General features: G+C 45.1%; 1 protein-coding gene across 2 annotated transcripts; it reads left to right on the top strand.

Moving 5' to 3' along the window:
* The first annotated feature begins 6,394 nt into the window (after positions 1-6,394).
* Positions 6,395-13,954, top strand: DMRT2 (doublesex and mab-3 related transcription factor 2). Of its 2 annotated transcripts, XM_011970125.1 has the most exons (6): positions 6,395-7,006; positions 7,139-7,294; positions 8,091-8,659; positions 10,235-10,337; positions 12,148-12,228; positions 12,624-13,954. In XM_011970125.1, the coding sequence occupies exons 3-5, from the start codon at positions 8,135-8,137 to the stop codon at positions 12,201-12,203; spliced, it is 684 nt and encodes a 227-aa protein (XP_011825515.1). In that variant the 5' UTR covers positions 6,395-7,006; positions 7,139-7,294; positions 8,091-8,134; the 3' UTR covers positions 12,204-12,228; positions 12,624-13,954. The 2 variants fall into 2 exon arrangements, with proteins under 2 accessions (XP_011825515.1, XP_011825514.1); XM_011970124.1 differs by lacking the exon at positions 12,148-12,228.
* The last annotated feature ends 6,506 nt before the right edge of the window (positions 13,955-20,460 follow it).

Genomic DNA, 20,460 nt, shown 5'->3' with positions numbered 1-20,460 from the left:
TTAGCCAGGATGGTCTCGATCTCCTGACCTCGTGATCCGCCCGTCTCGGCCTCCCAAAGTGCTGGGATTACAGGCTTGAGCCACCGCGCCCGGCCGCTACTTATTTCATGGACAAAAATAATCCTTCTCTTAGGCAGGTCAAGTACTCTTTAAAGGTGTCTGTGCTTTTGCCAGTTGGCTGCAAAACATAGGATCACACTTCAGTCACCTGGACATCATGGGGAGTCGCTGGCTATCCAACGACAGAGCCGAGTATAGTCTGATCCCTCCTCTGAGATGCTCCTTCCTCACTCCCACTCCATCCCGAAAAACACTATGGAGCATGTGTTCTGGGCAAGTCTTCTCCCAGGCCTGGGTAAAATTTGAGCATAGGGATTCTTCTGGCAGAGTTGGGGGGAATCCCTTCTCCAGCAAGAACACTTTTCAGAGGGCCCTCCTGAAGCTGACAGGGAAGGAAATATTTCAGCCCTCCACACAGCTGAAACTCAGACCTCAGAGTCAGCTTCGCACAGGACAGGGCTAAAGAAGCCTGACAATTTTTGGCTTAAAGTTCGGTCAGAATGAACCTGACCTGGAAGCCACAGGATCATGGAACCTTCGTGAATTGTGGCAACCTTCTTTGTCACTTGGACGAATCCTCTTGGATCTGGGCTCTAGGAAACTGAATCTTTTGTGAAACTACTCCATGTCCCATTGTTTTGCTAGTTGATAGATTCCACCCACATTTTTAACTAGGTAAGATTAATAGCAGTAGCATAGAGGAGCAAAAATATCACCAAAACGTCAAAACCAATGCCAAAGCTTGTTTCTAATTCCCCACACACCACCTTCTTTTCCTTCTCCTCTCCTCCTGTCCAGCTTGGGCTTTCTTCATACCCTTGATCTTGCTGCCTGAGCAAGCAGTCCATCAGATGGGAGCTAAGATTTGTTATAGTCTCTGATGTTTGAGACAGAACCTAGAAATCAATGAACTTCCCTCCTTCACTTTACAGTCAAGGAAGCCCAGGCCCAGGAGGGTGAAAAGACTTGCTGAGGGGTTCATACACATGGAAGAAACTAACTTTTCATCATAGCACCTGCCCTACCAACACTTGGTATCCCCCCAACCCTTGAGTCCTCTCTACCTGGTTGTTAGACTGTTGGGAAAATATGGAGAGTGATTTCAGTGTGGATAAAGTCTGCCCCCTTGAAATGTAAAACCCCAAAATAGAATGGGAGTAGGGAGTGGAAAGTTCTCAGAGTTAAGGGTTTACTGTTTCAGTTAGTCGCGAGGCCCGCTCGGTGCCGAAAGGAGGCTCTGGGAGCTGGAGAGCTGTGTGTCTCCTGATGTGGCAGCCAGCCACATGCCCTCTCAGGGCTGCCTTCCACAGCAAGGCCACAGCTCCAGGGGTGGAACCCAGGCCCCAGTACAGCCCGCAGTATCTGCCTCCCCTGAGGATCATTTGGAATGAATACTGAGAAGTCAAGAAAGTCTGCAGTTGCCTCATCTCCTGGCTGCTACTAGCCCCCCAAGTGAATTGAGCCACGTTTCCCAGCATGGAGAATGGAAGCTGCGGGGGATTGGGACAGGCAGGCTGGCAGATCCTCTAGATAGATATGTTAGGAAGGGACGATTACTTCATAGTCTGACTCCCTATCCCGCTGCAAAGAGTACATTTAAAAAGACTGTATGAAGGCATGGAGCTGGAGTTACTCTTTGACCCCGCACAGCCACTGTTCTAGCTGTATGTTCCCTAGAAACTCCCATGAACTTCTCTGAGCTTCAGTTTTCCTTTCCTTTGTAAATCGAGGGAGTGGACTCAGCGCGTCTCATTCGGCCTTATGCGTCTATGATTTAAGCCCTACTTTCCGCGGAGGAGAGATGAGAGTCTAGATTGCACCGTCCTTTTTGTTCAGCTTTTTGACGAGCGGAGCAGGGAAAGGGAGAATTCTAACAGCCTGGCGGAGAGCAATTATCTCCCGCAATCTCCCCTCTTCCACCCCCATGACTTGTGACAGGTCGTATATTTGATTACGCAAAGTAAATTGGGAAATCATATCTCCGCAATCCCATCTGGGATTATTTATTTCCCCGCGTCCGCAGCCGGTCAAAGTCGTGAGACGGTACAACGTTGAGTAGCTTTCCACAGAAAGAGGTGCCTTCGAGGTCAGTTCTGGAGAAACCACAGCCCAGCCGGCCACAGCAAAGCACTTCTATTGGGATGCTTAAACGTTTTCAAATGCCAGTCGCCACCCTGGGCGCTCGTGGCAGGTTCATTTAACAAGGCGACTTAGGCTGAAGGTGGAGGGAGAGGGTTCCCGCCGATCCCCAGCCTCCTCTGGAGGACTCCAAAACTGGAAAGTTGGGTGGAATAGGGAGGAAATCGGGCTTCGGATTTCCCCCAGCCTCGGGCTCTCTGCAGCCTAGCTAATGGAGTTAAAATAACCACAAAAATAGCACAAACTACTCCCAAGTACCGAATGTTCAGTATGGGCGGGTCACCGTGCTAGGGCATCTACACGAGTCGCCTCCTTTTAGGTGAACCCCATTTTGCAGTTGAGGATAGTGAGGCACAGAGGAAGGTTAAGGGACCTTCTCACTATCCCTAGCCAGAAAGGGGCAGATCCGCATTCTAACCCGCCTCTGTCAGGCTCCGAGACCCCGGTGCTCGGCCTCTAAGCTGGGCTGTCCGCGCAGACAGAGTCTGGGCGGAGGTGGGGGATGTGTAGGGGGAACGCTCAGGGCAGGACCAACTCCCGCGATTAGCTCTGTGAGCGGAGTGGGAGGTGGCAGGGCCAGGCTGCAGAAGCCAGGACCCTCGAAAGGGATCCAAGTCTATGTGGCTGCGCGAGAGGGAAGCCACATGAGCTGCTTGGCTCCGGGGCCAACTGGGTGGGATGGGATTCGCAAAAGGAACTTGATGGGTGAGCGGGAACCAATTTGAAACTCACTTTCCTCCTTTGTTTATTTTATTTTAAAATTTGTGGCAGGGTGTTTGAAGAAAAAAGGAAAACCACCCTCATCCAGGAAAACACAACAACAAAGAGTTTCTCTCTCTCTCTGTCTCTCTCTCTCTCTCTGTCTCTCTGTCTCTCTGTCTCTCTCTCTCTCTCTCCAGAGTCTCACTCCTGTCGCCTAAGGCTACAGTGCAGTGGCGCGATGTCGGCTCTCTTGCAGCCTCGACTTCTCAGACTCAAGCGATCTTCCCACCTCAGCCTCCTGAATAGCTGGGACTACAGGCGCATGCCGCCACGCCCGGCTAATTTTTTGTATTTTAAGTAGAGACGGGGCTTCGTCCTGTTGCCGAGGTTGGTCTCGAACTCCTGGACTCAAGCAATCCACCCGCCTTGGCCTCCCAAAGTGCTGGGCCTCCTTCTATTTTTGTTCAGGTTTCATTGCGTGACTCGCCCAAAGAGAGATTCGGTGGGTCCAAGCTGCGCCAGAAAGGGAAGGGATACAGGGCGAGAGAGATTTGGGGTAAAGGGAGAGGGAGGCAGAGGGGGAAGGGGGCCCCACGCCGGTCAGTTCCAAGAGGCAAACCCCGCCAGCCTAGCTCCCTGGGCTGAGTCAACAGCCGCCCAGTTGCTTTGTAATTTACAGGAGGGACTCCGAATTGTACTTTGTAATTTGGTGTCAGTTTACAAGGCAAAGGACTTCTGTTTCCTCACCTCACCAGGTCCTCAGTCACGGCCTGACCCCTTTTAAGAGAGGGACCTCGAGAGGGGAGCTGAATTCCTTGAGCCCTCGCCTTTCAATCAAGTTTTCAAGGCACGCTTTGGCCAGGCCTTCCCGGACTGCCTGTGCTGCCACTTAGGGAATCAATGTCTGTACCGAACTCCTAACCTGTGAAGACGTGCTATCCTCATACTTGCGGAGTCGGGCCAAGGCAGGCTACTCTTTCCCCTTTGCAGATGAGGCAACTGAGCTGCAGAAAAATAAGTGACCAACATCACCTAGCTAGTGGAACAAACAGCTCCAGCCCAGGCTCTCTGGCTCCTATTCCCTCTGAATATTTAATTTACTAAACAGTTCGAGCAGCAGTAGATTCCTTTCACAATCCGGTAAAAACTATGACAATTACTCCTCCCCTTCCCCCAAATGTACTTATTTTCCCATTCAATATCGGAGCTTCTCGGACTTCCTGAAGTTCGTCCCAGGATGAAGACCCTCCTTTCTCCTCCTCCTCGCCCCGCCCCACGACCTCGTTTCCCAGTAATTGCTGGGATCCTGATTCTCTGGAGGCATTCCGGGCGGAGGGATTGAGTGTAATTCAAGTGAGTTATGATTACAGCTGCTTGTTCCCCTGTGCCGCAGACTGGTGTGTAGGGAGGGTGGGACTGGCGGGGCACGTGGAGATGGGCAAAATGTCTGGAGAGAGCAGTGGCGCGTTTTCGCTGGAGGTGAGCTAAGAGCTAGGGGAGGGAACAATCTTAAGCCCACCGCGCTGGGACCCACGGCCTGAGGTCCTCCAGGAAGCACTGGGGCTCAGCTTTCCCTATGTCAGTACGGATGGAGCACACGCAAGAGGAAGGCTGGTGGCTCTGCCGGAACATTCTGAGGGCCTTGTTCTCTGCTTACGCTGGGACCTGCAGTCCCATCTCCCATTTGGCCTCAGCCAGCGTGGTTTATTGTACACAAATCCCGCTTGTTTCCTCCTTATGCAGCAGTTTTAAAATTTCGAACTAGTTCAAGAGCTGCTGGCTGCTCGTTTACTTTCAGTTTTGGAAACAGAGGCTTACACCCCTTTCTCCTCCTGTTTCTTCTCCGGTCCCCCTTCCCCTCAATCTAGTTTTCCAAAGTTAGCAAACCTACTTTCTTGATTTTGTTTCTTAACATTTAGAACAACTGGTGAAGGGCTAATGATTTCATCTCCTTACCACCACCCCTAACCTTAAAAGCAATAAATAAAATAAAAGCCCAGCCTGCCAACCGCATGCACACACAGCCAGCGGTGGTGGGGGTTTGTAGTTTGCATACACGTCCTGGGGCAGAAGCACTGAAATGCCTGTTTGCGAAGGCAGAAATGTAGCTAGCAGGGGAACACGGTGAAAAAACAGAATGATTTGATAAAAACGTGGTCGGTCCTGTTACAGGAGGGCTGCTGGTAGTAATCCCAGGTACTAAAATCAGAAGGGGTGCAGGAGAATACAATTTAAAAAAGCAAACCCACAGCGAGTCTTTCTTGCAGGGAGTGAGGGACTCTGCAAAGTTTCTGGGACTTCAGAACAGACATCAACAGGTCCATTGCTCTTCCCGAGACTACTGGGTGATCCAGGGCTCCTCTCTGAACCTCAGTTTCGTCGATGGAAAAAATTGGGATAGGAACATATTTCTGCTGCTGTCAAGAATTTAAACGCTCCAGTGCAGGTGAAGGAAATGTGCTTTGATGAGTGGGTATTAAAAATGTGCAAAAAGAACCTGGTGTTACAAGGTGGTGTCCAGGGAGAGGAAGTAACAGTCTGTGTGACCCCCTGTCCCTTGTCGGAGCGCGCACCGCTCCCAAGTCACCCTCTGAGTCTCCAGAGCTACGGAAAAGCCGAAGAGAATAAGCAGGACTGTTTCTCTACTTCCTTCATTGGGCTTTGCAAGAGGCTCTGGGAAGAAGCACTCGTACAAATGGGAATCCCAGTGCCTGGTCACCGGGGAGGAACTTTCCAACATCGCTAAAGGCTTGAGAATAGTGCTTCTGGCTGGTCGCATTAGTTCCACAGTAGTTCCTAAGCTGCCTTTGTTCCCACCTCTCGGAGCCAGGTTAACTTTTAACATTCTGACAGACTCGGAGAAAAGTAAGGTTTGAATTACGTCAGGAATTTCCACCCTTCAACAAGTATTTGTTGCAGGCCTACTATGTGCTCAGTGCGATGACACTCAATTTTGTAAAGTCTCCTAAACAGATCATACTTGAGAGGTCTTGATTATTTACAGATGCAGTTAGAAAAGCGTCCATATTACTTTAAATGGAGTTCAAGAAATGTAAAGCAGAGTTTAATTAGAAGACTAATTCCTTCTTTTAATATGTTGGAATTTTTTTTATTGTTAAACATTTTGTAAAGGATTTTTTGAGGGAGTCGTTAGAAACTCTATAAATACAACTATGCACACTAAAAAGCAGTCTTTTTTTTTTTTTTTTTTTTTAAAAAGAGGTTTGTTTAATGCATGCTTAGGGTGAATGGATTTACCTAAATCTCTTAATAGCATGCATTTCTGATCTTCCTCAAATTAACCGTAATAGCAACTGATACAGCAGAAAAATGTAAGTGACTTGTAGTTGACTTGGCCACCTGCCACACGGGCTCGGTGAAGGTTAATGAGGAACTATTTGGCACTTCGAGAATACTTGGCACTAGACACAGAAATATCAACAGGCCATTTGTATGCTAACTAGGAGCTTCGGTGCCAGGTAACCACTGATGCACTCTTGCAGGAGAAAGAAGGATGTCGCTGTACGCCCCGATAGATAGAGAGGCATCATTTTTAGGCCCAGTTTGGATTAATTATTGATTGAGTCGCCGAAATACTTGTGATGCTGATAGAGACCAATACTGGTCCTTCTGATCTCTTTCTTGTCGTTTATTACCTTCTCTTACATTCCTCAGAGTGTATCTCTGCTTGTTTCCCAGTCCGCGAGATAAATGGCGACTTCTCTCTTGCAGGCACCGTCATACCTCGGGTTTAAATTCTGGACAGGCGACCCGGCTGCACCGAAGGCCCGGCGGGCGGACTCTGGCGGAGCGCTTCAGGGAGGAGAGTGTAGACCGCGAGAGGCGGAGGGCGCCCAGCCGGCGTGGCTTGGCCAATCAGTGTACACACCGCCTGACAACCGGCCAATCAGAGGACGTAAAGCTCTGGGGCCCGAGCGGATAATACTAGGAAGGGGAGCGCAGTTTGGAGACAGAAGCCAGTGGCGCCGCGCTGAGTGCAGCTGAGCTCGCACGCTCGGTGAGCCCGCGATCTGAGCCAGGCGGGGGCGGCCCGACCTTTCCTGCCCAGCTTGGGTCAGAGGAAGCCGAAAGCGGCCTCAGCAAGGTGAGGCGCCCGAGGCTGCAGAAGACCGAGCAGAATTTTGCAGAGTTCGGGATGTGCTGGGCTAGGTCGCTGAGGACTTGACTGGCTTCCTCTCTCCTTCCCTCCACCTTCTCCCTCCCCTCCACCATCCAGTGGGTTCTTTCCGGGCCTCCAGCTATCAGCTCCCGATTTCGTGGTTGAGGGTAGCAACCCCGATTTCTGTTTGCATGCACAGCCAGCAGCCCTAGCGCCAGATCCTAAAGCTGGATATCTTTTGACTGGGCTACCAGCCCGGGCCTCAAAGTTTTGGTGAGTGCTGTGATGCCGCTCGGGGTGTCAGGGAGGGCAAAGGGCGTGAATCATCCTTCACCTTTTCTGTTTGACTTGAATGCCTTGCCTTAAAGATGTAAACCAAGCCCTAAGTACAGAGAGCCCACACAGCTCAGCCCTGTGGCGCCCCAAGTACTATTAAGGCTGGACGGGCATCTGTAGCTTTGTGCTCTTTGCCCCTATGGGACTCTAATGACAACAAAATTTTGGTTTTCAGTTGATTATTTTGGGGAGGGGGGTGAGAGGACCTCTTCAAGCCTAAGGAGGGGTCCTTGTGGTGATGTAGGCTGATGAGAGGCATTTGGGAAGCATGGAGTGGTACTTCAGTGGGTCTGAAGGGCCACTTGTAATGAAAGGAAAACAGTTCTTCCACGGATAGTTTCATATGCATCATGGCCTTACTACTTGAGTATGGGGAAATCTGACAAGTGGCCTGGGCCAGCCTAGTTGGACACAATATTTTGTGTGTGTGATAAGTGAGTTACCCAGGGACTTGTCCGGAAAGCCTGTGTAAAGCCAGAGAGGGCTACGGTTAAAGGTCAGGTACTTACAGAGCACTTAGAATTAATAAAATAAAACCTTTCTTGGGTTGTAGATCCCTGGGGGCCCTAGAGATACAAGAAAGGCACGTGTGGCCTGGAAGTGAGGGACATGTAATGAGAACAGGATAACTCAAGGGGCCAGAGGCGGGCAGACCAGGAGCTTTGGGCCGGAGGCTCAGGGATGGTCCCTGACGGCGGCCGGTGGGTCTTTGGATTTCTTTGTGTTTCCCCAGAGTGAGGGCCGCTGAGCTCAGGCCCCAGCGAAGCTCCGAGCGCCATGGCCGACCCGCAGGCTGGCTTGGCGGCCGGGGACTGGGAGATCGATGTCGAGAGCCTGGAGCTAGAAGAGGACGGCTGCGGGGCGCAGCGGTCAACGCCCCCAGAGCCCAGCCCGCCGCCGGCCGACGGGGACGGTGAGGACGATGAGGATGACGACGAGGTGGACGAAGACGCGGAAGAAGAGGGCGACGGCGAAGAGGCAGGCGCGTCCCCCGGGATGCCCGGCCAGCCGGAGCAGCAGGGGGGACTGCAGCCGAGGCCGCCGCTCGCGCCTCAGGCCTCACCCGCCGGCACCGGTCCCCCAGAGCGCTGCACTCCTGCGGGCGGCGGCGCGGAGCCGCGCAAGCTGAGCCGCACGCCCAAGTGCGCGCGCTGCCGCAACCACGGCGTGGTGTCCTGCCTGAAGGGCCACAAGCGCTTCTGTCGCTGGCGCGACTGCCAGTGCGCCAACTGCTTGCTGGTGGTGGAGCGACAGCGCGTCATGGCCGCCCAGGTGGCGCTCCGGAGGCAGCAGGCCACCGAGGTGCGTACCCGCCCGGCCCGGGACGCGCCCCCCTGGGGCATCCCAGGCCACAATGGAGGTGGGAGAGTTGGAGGGGAACGGGGCAGCTATCCACACCCCCGCGCCCAGGGCCTTGCGGCGCCTGTCTCTCACTAGGAAGGGTGGTAAGAACGTTTTTCTGCCTACACTGGCAAGCAGGGTCGGGAGGGAGAAAGTAGGCATCTCTGGGGAACTTGGGAAATGTTTTTTCTTAAAAAGCAGGTAGAGAGGCCTTGAAAGTGATTAGGCCCATTTGGAACATCGTGAGAAAATCAATTTGTTTTTATTTTTTTACATTTAAAAGTGTATTTTCGTGGTGTTGAGGGAGGGGTTGGGGGGAGAGTGGTTGATTCACAGCGCGGCGTGCAGCTCCAGACTCCTCACTGCTGTACTAGTGATGATGGAGAAAAAGAACCACGCAGCACGCATGCACTCGGTGCTTCCGCGGTCACCTGGACGTTTGAGATATCCAGAACACTCATTTTACAGATGAGACACAAAGTGTGTGAGAAATTAGATGCCTGCAACCCAAGGTCATCAGTCCGAAGCTACCGTCCCTGCAGACTACCTAAGAGCAAGTGGAGGGTCTCTGCTGCTTCCCATCGGAGGACTCCAGCTGCGAGGAGAGCTAGGGTTTTCTTTCTGAGAGAGGCTCTTGAACCTCGGTTGTTGTATTTGTTTCCATATGCGCCTGGACAGGGAGAGCTCAGCAAACGAGGCTTCACAGGGCCTCCTCCCAGACTCAGGACCAGGGAAGATTTTCAATTTTACTTTTTGGCGGAGAGGAGCTGGGGAGTGGATCGCCAGGCATACTGAAGGTCGCAACCCCACTGGAACGCCTGTCCAGGGCCCGGGAGAGCACGCTGGACGCCATGGGCACCTGGTCCTGGGTTTGGCCTCCTCCCGAGTCCCGCACGCATGGGTCATCGCCGGCCCTGCGTTCCCACGCGTTCTCTGTAGCATATGCTGGATAGGGCGCGGGCGTGGGAGGCCTCAGAATCCCACCAGCTGGCGGTGACTGCGGAGGCGAGGGCGGGCGTCTGTAAAGCGCAAATTCGGAGTTCGCAGCTGGACCCAGGAGACCCTTATCTCTTCATTACCCTGTCACTCCATCGTGCCCGCCCTGCCGCAGGGAGAAATCCGCCTGGCCTCACTGCTTAACAGCAGACCTTAGGCACCTTCTACCCGACAGGTGGGCTCCCAGGACCCAGCCTGGCTGCAACCATCTCTTGAGGTCGGGCGCCCCTCTGAAAGGGATTTCACTTTTTCACTTACCTCGGGGATGTCCCCTCACTTCTGGCCATAGGTCTGAAGTCTAGAGTGACTGTGCTGGAGAAAGCAGGGGGCCCAGCTCACCAGTGGAGATTCCAGCTCTTTGCCCTAGGATTATTGGGTGCTGATAGTAATTCGTTTGTAATTATTTTTCACACGGAATGGGAAAATTCAATACATTTAGAAGGGGGAGAGTTTCTAGAAGACTTACTGACATCCCGTCCTTCCCCTTCTCGCCCCCGTTTTCTTTCAGGGCATTATTGATGATGTTTCTTGTGTTTACAGGACAAGAAGGGGCTTTCTGGGAAACAGAATAATTTCGAGCGCAAAACTGTATACCAGAGGCAAGTCAGAGCCCCCAGTTTGCTGGCCAAAAGCATTTTAGAAGGTAAAGCAACAAAATTATCCTTCAGCCTTTTAAACCGAGTTGAATGACTCTCATCAATCAGGCACAAAGTGTATTTATTAATCAGTTAAAGTGCTATCTAAAGGGAAATACTTTTTATTAGAAAGGTTTTGTTTAGGCGTTCTCTGAGCCCATACACTAAAACTGAACCCGTAGGGAGAAGATTAGCATGGTCCCGGAGCCAGAAAGTTTTCTTCTAGGAAGGAAACCGCCACCTGGGAAAATGAATCTCACATACCTGCTGAGGTTTTTGTCACCACCAGTTTAAGAATTCCTATTATTTGGTTGTCTGCTTAGTGGTTAATGGGTTAATGTGGAGTGCATGTGAAATTTACTCCGTGTGAGGGATGTACAAAGATATACTGCCAAGTGACCCTGAAGCAGATGTCTTGGAAGGAAATAAATAACCTAAACACAGCAAAACAAAACAACACAACCACCTCCACTTTTCTTAGTTGTGGGAGCTGAATAGATGAAGTCAAATGAGGAGTTTAACATCTGCGCAACCAATAAAGACCATTAGTCTGGGTGTTCAACCTCAGATTCAACTCTTTTTCATTATACTTTTTTTTTTTTTAAATTACTTGGGTAATTCCTGTTATTCCAAACTTCATTTTACCATTTTTGACAGTTGAGGTTATAGAATCTGAAAAAGGTTTTGAATCCAGAAAGTGAAGTGGAGGTTGAATGCGAACAGTGCAAAATCTCTAACTTTCTCTCTCCATGTTCTCACTTTCATGAAAGCCTGGGGATACGTTATTTTTTCTTAAAATATTACCGATTTTTAAAAGCATCTCTATTTGGGTATGGAATTTATTTATTGACCTTTTCAATAATATATTGATTATTTTTAACCGTTTTTCTTTAAATTTTAAAAAATTTAAATAAGGGAAAGTTAACATTTGCTTTAATCACTGCCACTTCATGAAATTCAGGCTGAAAGTAAACAAAATTTTTTAAGTAGACATTTAGATTCTGCTTTTTTCTTGTGTAGCTTCTGAATTTTGTTGGTTCTGGACAGGCTTTGAAGTTTGTGTGTGTCCTATCGTGTGTTGCATACTTCTGACCATAGAGTGGTTTCTTATGAATTAAAAATGAATTTGGTTACAAACTGGATAAACAGATTTATAATAATAGGGCCACATTGATAAACTGAGATTGTGCCAAAGCAACTTGCGAAGTCTGAGGACTAAATGGAATAGTAAATTCAACTGAATAACTTCCTGGCAAAAACTTACCGTAGAAATGGAAACATTAATTTTCAAATTTTATTCTATTTGTAAATGAGTATGGTGGGTTTGTCACTATGTAAACACAAATATAACAATGGATCCTTCAAACAAATTTGGTAGGGGTGAGTGCTTGGGGGTGATGAAATACTTCAAGTATTTTATGCCCCCAGGAATTCTATTTATGTTACACTAATCTTTGTTTTTGAGTTTGTTCCTATTCCTGTGATGACTTAGCCTGTGTTCTAATGATTGCTTGTTCAACCGTTTTGGTATCCGGACAAAATGATTAGAGCTTGGGAAAAATGTTTTAGAACAGTTATTTTCAATAGAGCAGGGAATACTCCCCACCGTTTTTGGGTTTTGTTTTATTTTGCTTTGTTTTTTTTGGTACTGGTAGTCAGGGGAAGGGGCCTGGTTAAATTGTTCACTGTAGAGTGTGTTTGACTAGTTAACAGCTCTTTTCAATTTTCTATGCTTCTCTATTTTCTTAAGCCTTTTTTTTTCTTTTTCTACTCACGAATCTCCTTTAACTTTCTTTCTTTCTTTCTCTTTTTTCCTAGTTCTCCTTGGATTATTCTACAGCTATTACAGTGTGTACATAATGAACCATCTTTAGAAAATAAAAGTGACATCAGCTCTAGGTATAGATATATTTTTTAATAATGAAAAAAGATGACATGGATAATAATAAAACATTGATTGATACAAGATGAATAGCCTTGTCTCTTAATGCATAGGGGGCCTGGGAAGAATATTAAAATTTTTAATCAATAAAGTATGCCTGTTGAAGCAAGCAAGCAAACAAATCCATAACAACAACAGCAACAACAACAAGTTGCAATATGGATATCTTTCACCCTCCCAGGAAACTATTTTAAACCTAACCCGTACTTTTGCATCTGTATAAAAATATTAGTGAGATAGAACTGAAAATAACTGTTCTGCTGATTTGTAGTGTTGCTGTTACCTTCTGGGTGTCCAGATTTTTCTTCCGTAGATGTTAATCTCTTTCATGTGCAATCTTTGCTTCTTTTAGGCTATCGCCCCATTCCAGCGGAGACTTATGTAGGAGGGACCTTCCCTCTACCTCCCCCAGTTAGTGACAGGATGAGGAAAAGAAGAGCCTTTGCTGATAAAGAGTTGGAGAACATTATGCTGGAGAGAGAATATAAAGAAAGGGAGATGTTGGAAACTTCTCAAGCTGCTGCTCTGTTTCTGCCCAACCGCATAGTGCCTGGACCTGACTATAACTCCTACAAAAGTGCCTACAGCCCCAGCCCAGTGGAACCACAGAGCAAGGACTTCTGTAATTTTTTGCCCACCTGCCTTGATTTAACCATGCAGTATTCAGGGTCTGGGAATATGGAACTAATTTCTTCTAATGTCAGCGTGGCCACGACTTATAGACAGTATCCCGTGTCCTCAAGATTTTTAGTTTGGCCCAAGTGTGGCCCCATTAGCGACACCCTCCTCTACCAGCAATGCCTGTTAAATACCACCACCTCAGTTCAAGCCCTGAAGCCTGGGGCCAGCTGGGACTTGAAGGGAGCACGAGTCCAGGATGGGCTCAGTGCAGAGCATGACATGATGCCATCGAAATTGGAAGGCTCCCTGGTGCTGCCTCACACTCCTGAGATCCAGACCACGAGAAGTGACCTTCAGGGTCATCAGGCTGTCCCAGAGAGGTCTGCATTCTCCCCACCCCGACGGAATTTCTCTCCTGTTGTTGACATGGACTCCCTGGCAGCTCAAGGGCATGTCTTAACGAAGATCAGCAAAGAAAACACCAGGCACCCTCTGCCACTTAGACATAATCCATTCCACTCATTATTCCAGCAAACGCTTAATGACAAATCGGGTCCTGAGTTGAAAACACCATTTGTCAAAGAGGCCTTTGAAGAGACCCCTAAGAAACACAGAGAGTGTTTAGTTAAGGAGAACCAGAAGTACACATTTACAATAGATAGGTGCGCAAAAGACCTTTTTGTAGCCAAACAAGTTGGAACAAAACTCTCAGTGAATGAACCACTGTCATTTTCTGTTGAGTCTATTCTTAAGAGGCCTTCATCTGCCATCACTCGTGTCTCTCAGTGAAAGGCTGCTTAAACAGAAAGCTGGATTTTCTGCAGTCTTAGCGTGTTCTTGCCACTTGCTACTTTTTTTTCAGGTTGTTTGTGTGAAGAAATTTCTAATGTAAAGATGATGATTTTGAAAAGTTTTATATATCCATAATATGCATGTACTTTTTCTTATCACATATATTTAAACTTACAGATGGAAATTGCCCAATGTGCAAATTGTTAAGTACCATGCTTTACACAGCATTTCAAAAAGCAATAAAATTGACACCGTCTTCTAAAAGACCCAGTATTTGCTGAAGCAAATAGTTGTCTCTGTCTAGATGAAGAAGCTATTTTTCTATGATTCTGTATATTTTGAAGTACTCTTAATGGTCACTGGGGGCCACAGGAAAACCTTTACAATACTTTAGTTTTGCATTTTGGAGGGCACATAAATTTAATTATTCAAGACTGAGACAAAAATAACTTTAAGGAGCACATAGGGCCATTTGCATGTTTACAGTATCTTCATTTCACGTGATTGGACAAAGCTGAATTAATTTGAAGGGAAATCAAGCGTAATGTCTCTTTTACATGATGATTTGGGTTCTTGGAATAGATTTCTTCTGACTCCCTGGGTCCCAGTTTCTTTCCCTGGTGAGGATGTTTATGTGGGGCCCCAAGCTTCCTTTCTCGAAACATTTCTAGTTTCTTTGAACAGTCTATGATTTTAGGTTGCTAGGAGCCACAAATCAGGTTTCCTTGTATGATGTGGTCAGTACTTCCCATGATGGGGCCCAAACCTCCTCGCAGCTCTTGAGTGGTGAGTCCACTGTTTCTGAACCACTGGTGACAGCAGGCATTTGGATGCAGGCCCAGTCACAACTCTCATTATGTCCCCAAGTATCAGCTTTATGCCTCCCACATTTGCACCACTGTCAAAAGCCTTCAGTGTAGCTCTCTTCTGACACAAAACATTTACTATTCAAATTGCTTCAGCTGACAGTTGCTAAAGCTTGCAGATATTTATCACAGCATGAGGGTGGCTTCTTAATTCTTATACCTTTTCTTCCCCCACACCCCCCCTTTTTTTTTTTGAAACAAGGCCTCACTCTGTTGGCCAGGCTGGAGTGCAGTGATGTGATCATGGCTCACTCTACCTCCCAGGCTCAAGTGCATGCGTGTAGTCCTAGCTACTCAAGGGGCCCCACCTCCCAGGCTCCACCTCAGCCTCTTGAGTAGCTTGGACTAGAGGCATGCACCACCATGCCTGGCCAATTTTTAAATTTATTACTATTTTTGGAATATGTGGAGGGGTAAGTTTTTAAAATTTTTGGTAGAAACAGGGTCTCCCTATGCTTCTCAGGCTTGTCTTGAACACCTGGGCTCAAATGATCCTCACGCCTTGGCCTTCCAAAGTGCTGGGATTACAAGCATGAGCCACCTCACCTGTCCTTTCTCCCATTTTTAAGTTCTTGTTAATCTCTCGTTCTGCTCAGTAAAATGTTAGCTGTTGTTCCATATAATTGATAAAATAAAAGTAAGACGTTTATGAGAGTACTAAGTTCATCTCTGAAGACCTCACCCGTAGACCCCAAGTTAAGTTTTAAGATGTCATAGTCATTCCAATACAAAAAATCAAGAGTCACGTATCTTGCTTTTAATACCGCCACAGAGGGAGGTTTTACTTCAAACTCTGCTGCTGTCTTCTGGGTAACAAGAACATGAGGTGGGTATGTGAAGGTGCCAAGTGATTCAGCAGTGTAAAGAGCTTCTTTCTGGCTCTTGAAAACACTTTGCATTACTTAAAAATGCTTTTGCTACTAATGAGCTCATATAAACCTCCAGGGATTCTCTGAATCGTTGCTTAAAATTAGCATCAATTTCAAAAAACAACAAGCCAAACCTTGGATTGACTTTCGGTTTATACTTGTAAAATAATACTTGTTTTTACTGAGTCAAATTTAGTTATTTTTACTATTGCAAAAGTCAGAGTGAATGGACGTTTGCCAGAGGCAAAGGATATGAAAGCAGGCAGAGATTCCAATAACTTTTAAAGATTATCCTTAAGTGGAAAAAATGTTTTCCAGCCAAGTATGCCCTGATGTCAGAGACAGAATCTAACTCCAGTTTTCCCTCTCAGTCATCTCTACTTTGTCTATAATCACTAATTTTTGTCTTTCTATTGGAAATTTATTTTTTTTGTTTCAAGTGTTAAATGTATCCTTAGCATTGAATTAAACTGCTTCAAAGGTAATGAGGGGGAACGTATTAGAATAAAAGCACATAAAAAATCTCAGTGAGAGGCCTTCTTAATCTAAACATGAATTTTATCTCTTACTTGCTAACACTTTTGTGTTTTGAATACATATATTTGTTAAGTTGTTTCTCTTTTGTGTTCAGTGAACACATGGGGACTTCTTTTCGGTCCTCTCACTCTGTGTCATTTTAATCCCATTAAGTGAATCCAGTTGGCTGTGGGTATTAGTGGTTTTTCTCACATTACCAGTGACCAGAATTTTATTATTCTTGAACATTTATGAGGGTCAGTACTTCCCCTGGCAAACTTATTATTATACTATGCTTAGTTCTGCTGTAATAATGAGTTCTTTGAATTTTAAAGCTACCAAATCTACCATCAGTCACTTATTAAGAGCTCTGTGCTTGGCTCTTTGCTTTTGAAAATCATTTCACTTCCATGAAAGTGTCATATAGAATCTTCAGAAAATACTGTCATTGACATTAAATAAAAATTGTGGTTCAATTTAAGCATTTTCTATATTGAAGGCAATAAATGGATACAGTTTTAATAATTTTTGAGAATGTAAAGAATAGTAAAACATGGACATTTTTTTCAATTTAACTCACAATACAATAATACAGCTGTAATGACATGTTGTCCTTCCATCTCAACCGATCAAGCGTGATTGTTAGCTGAATTTGCAGTTCTTGAAAGTTTACAACAGTGCTTCTCAAACTAATGGACAACTGAACCACCTGAGAATCCTGATGCTGCTGGGCTTCAGGCCACACTTTGAGTAACAAATGCTTACAGCATTTCTGGTATTTCAATGCACATTTAATATTATCTGCTGTGGATTTTGAGTTGTAATGCAATAATCATAATATTACTAGCATGAATAAGTTAATATACAGAAATAGTTAAATTTTTTTTCTTTCTTTTCTTTCTCTCTTTCTTTCCTTTCTTTCTTTTTCTTTTTTTTTTTTTTTTTGACAGAGTATTGCTCTGTTGCCCAGGCTGGAGTGCAGTGAGGTGATCTCAGCTCACTGCGACCTCCGCCTCCTGGATTCAAGCGATTCTCCTGACTCAGCCTCTGGAGTAGCTGGGATTACAGGTGCCCACCACCACGCCCGGCTAATTTTTGTATTTTTAGTACTGACGGGGTTTCACCATTTTGGTCAGGCTGGTCTCAAACTCCTGACCTCAAGTAATCCACCTGCCTCAGCCTCCCAAAGTGCTGGGATTACTGGCGTGAGCCACCACGCCCAGCCGCCATTTTCCTTTTTACTAAGCCTAGGCCAAGACCTAGGCAAGTTATACAGCAGACAGTACGTGCTCCCCACCGTCTCTTTTTTTTCTCACAAACCTAAAAGTTGTTTTAATTTGGTTAAAAATATAATATGCATCTTTTATTTTTAATTGTGGGAAAACATAAAATTTGCCATCTTAACTATTTTTATGCGTGCAATTCAGTGGCATTAAGTACATTCACATCGTTGTGCAATCATTACCACCATCCATCCACATAACCCTTTTCAACATGCAAAACTGAAACTCTATATCCTCAATAACTCTCTCCCCTCCCAGCTCTTGGCAACCACCATTCTACTTTCTGCTTCTGTGAATTTGACTACTCTAAGTACCTCATAAAGGGCAATCATACAGTATTGTCTTTTTTCAGTACCTCATACAAGTAAAATCAGACAGTATATGTCTTTTTGTGACTGGCTTGTTTCACTTAGCATAATGTGCTCAAGGTTCATCATGTTCTAGCATGTATCAGAATTTTTTTCCTGCTTAAGACTGAATAGTATTCCACTGTGCTTTTGTGTGTGTGTGTATGTGTATGTGTGTGTGTGTGTTTAAGCTGCTTCAAAGGTAATGAGGGGAAACCTATTAGAATAAAATGACATAAAAAAATCTCAGTGAGAGGCCTTCTTAATCTAAACATGAATTTTATCTCTTACTTGCTCCATTTTTGTACTTTGAATACTAATAGTTGTTAAGATGTTTCTCTTTTGTATTCAATGAACATATGGGGATTTCTTTTCTGTCCTCTCTCTCTCTATCATTTTAATCCCATTAAGTGAATCCAGTTGGCTTATTTCACTTATATTAGGTATTTTCCTTATGTAAGGTACTTTTCCTATCCCAAACTCATCAATTAGGTAGGTTATATACATACACTGTATATATATGTTATATATATACACACACTGTATATATTATATATATATTTACACACAGACACACATATGTACAAACACAGTGGAATACTGTATATATGAGTGTAAATGGTGTATATGTAGACATATACACACACATACACATGTGTTTATATGTGTATATACACATATACATACATACACATACAGTGCATACACACACACATACATTTTTGTTTATCTAGTCATCTGTCGATAGACACTTGGGTTGAATCCAGCTTTCAGATATTTTAAATAATACTGCCATGAACAAGGATGTCCAAATATTTCTTTGAAACCCTGCTTTCAGCTCTTTTTGGTATATATGCCCCCTTCTCTTCACCCTGTTCTCACTTCCTAGTTTCACCTGCTTCATGTCCTTAGGAACTAAGTTATCTTAGGTATACATTGCTCCCACACTATCCCCTCTCCTGAAGTGTGTGGACCATTTCCACTCAACACTGCTATTGCCCAGAAAGGCTCCGGTATCAGTTGTGTACATTTAAATATAAGTTTAAACGAGATCTTCACTTAAAAGCTTAATTCCAATTGTGTAATTAAAGACCGTAAGTTGTATTAAGAAACTTTCTGGAATTCCTTCTGCAAAGCCTCGCAAGTGCTAAACTGTGAGAAAATGGCTGAAGGTCAGGATGAAGAAATAAGGAGAATCCACGCTTCCTTGTAGAATAATAGATAAGACTTAGTGTCGAGGCTGAGTTTTCAACTGGGACTAGAATTCTTACTGGCTCACCTGATTTCATTAATTTTGGATTAATTTTAATATTCCTATTCTAGGTCTATAAACTTGGGCTTATTTCCATGGGTAGGGTCCAGTTTGTATGGCTGATAGTTCATGAAATGGCTGGACCTTGCATTATATAAACTTGGTCCTGTGGCATCCTCTTAGATTTATTTTAATAATTATACAAAGCTTTATCACATTCCACCCCTTTAGTTCTTTTAGTTTGTAACTTGTGATGTCTAAATACACTTAGGGCACGCTGGACAACTGCACACCTAGAAATTGGCTGGCATTTGTTGTAATGGTAAATGTGAAATAGCAACATATGTTTACAGCCTGGCAATTTTCAGAGCACATTGACATTTATTATTTTTTATATTCCTCACATAAATTCTATAGAAATTTGATAAACGGCCATATGAAGAGTTGAATCTATATCACTGTGGATATGTTTACAAATTTGGGGATTCTTTCAAATATGTAACATGACTTGATAGGCATAATACAGCATTAAACTTTTGTATATAAATGTTAAGTGCATGTAATGCTGATATGTAATATATGTTATACAATTACATAAGTATAATTTTACTTGTATGATTACATCTATCTCTATTACATTTGCATATTCATTCTACCTTCAGTAAGCTGTACACATGCACATACCAGTCTCAAGGGGTTGTGAGACCATTGAGATAAGGAGTGTGAAAGAGAAACACTAAGGTCACATTTTCTCTGGGTTGTTTCCTGCACATGACTGAGTGGAGTAGGGTTGCTGAAGAGGAACCATTTTTGCCCTGTCATGGGATTCCTGTATCAGGCATCTTTAGTGGGGAAACTCTTCATTCAAGTGTATTGTTATAGATGTTTGATGAGTTCCCAAACCAGCACCTCTGCTCCATGCCTGGAGTTCTGAGCCAATCAAGAAATAAGAGAAAGGAGTTGGCACTTGGAGGTTAGAATCTTCTTACCTACCTTTATAACTGATTATGATTACACTGGAGAATAGGACTTATATCCAGGATCTAGGGACTTCATAATACTAAACTCCAGGATGATACAGACTACCTACCTAGAAACAGTCAGCAGTGGCCCAGCACACCTCCCCTGCATTTGGGTAGCGATTGAGTGTCTGTATTCTCTGCATGCAAGTTAGCTCTTGAAAGGAAGGCAAGAAGAACGGGAGGAGCAACCCATGCTCCTTTTCCTATCCCAAACTCATCAATCAGGTAAGTTATTCTCCCTGCATCTTTTCATTAACATAATTTTGTTATTATTTTCTTTGTTTTGAATTGAGATCAATCCAAAGACCATATACACTTGGATTTGATGACTGCAATAAAATTTAAGTCCTTGATAAAGATATAAGCTGGAAGGCAGGAAATGGTGTTATTACTTCATATGTGCTTACTAGACTAAAGACTATGTACATTTTTGTTTTAGAATAAAAAATAAAACTGGAGAAATAGCTTCATTTACCTGAGATGGAACTGAGACATTTGGTACAGCATGCTGGCAAGCAGTGAAGAATTGGCTTTCTGATGAGTACATCATTTGATGTCATTAAGTAGCATGGCCTAAGGGGAGTGTTCTGCTTCTATCCATCACCACCAAATTATTTTCAT

The sequence above is a fragment of the Mandrillus leucophaeus genome, unplaced genomic scaffold, assembly GCF_000951045.1.
Source record: "Mandrillus leucophaeus isolate KB7577 unplaced genomic scaffold, Mleu.le_1.0 Scaffold93, whole genome shotgun sequence".
Taxonomy (NCBI): Eukaryota; Metazoa; Chordata; class Mammalia; order Primates; family Cercopithecidae; genus Mandrillus; species Mandrillus leucophaeus.
Note: the sequence above shows the minus strand (reverse complement) of the source record. Positions and strands in the feature narration are given on the sequence as shown.

Bases quoted from the DNA above. Each gene is read 5' to 3' on its own strand.
- DMRT2 (XM_011970124.1), top strand. From the start codon at position 8,135: ATGGCCGACCCGCAGGCTGGCTTGGCGGCCGGGGACTGGGAGATCGAT. The intron at 8,660-10,234 runs GTGCGTACCCGC...TTGTGTTTACAG, and splicing joins GGAGGCAGCAGGCCACCGAG to GACAAGAAGGGGCTTTCTGG. The intron at 10,338-12,623 runs GTAAAGCAACAA...TGCTTCTTTTAG, and splicing joins GGCCAAAAGCATTTTAGAAG to GCTATCGCCCCATTCCAGCG.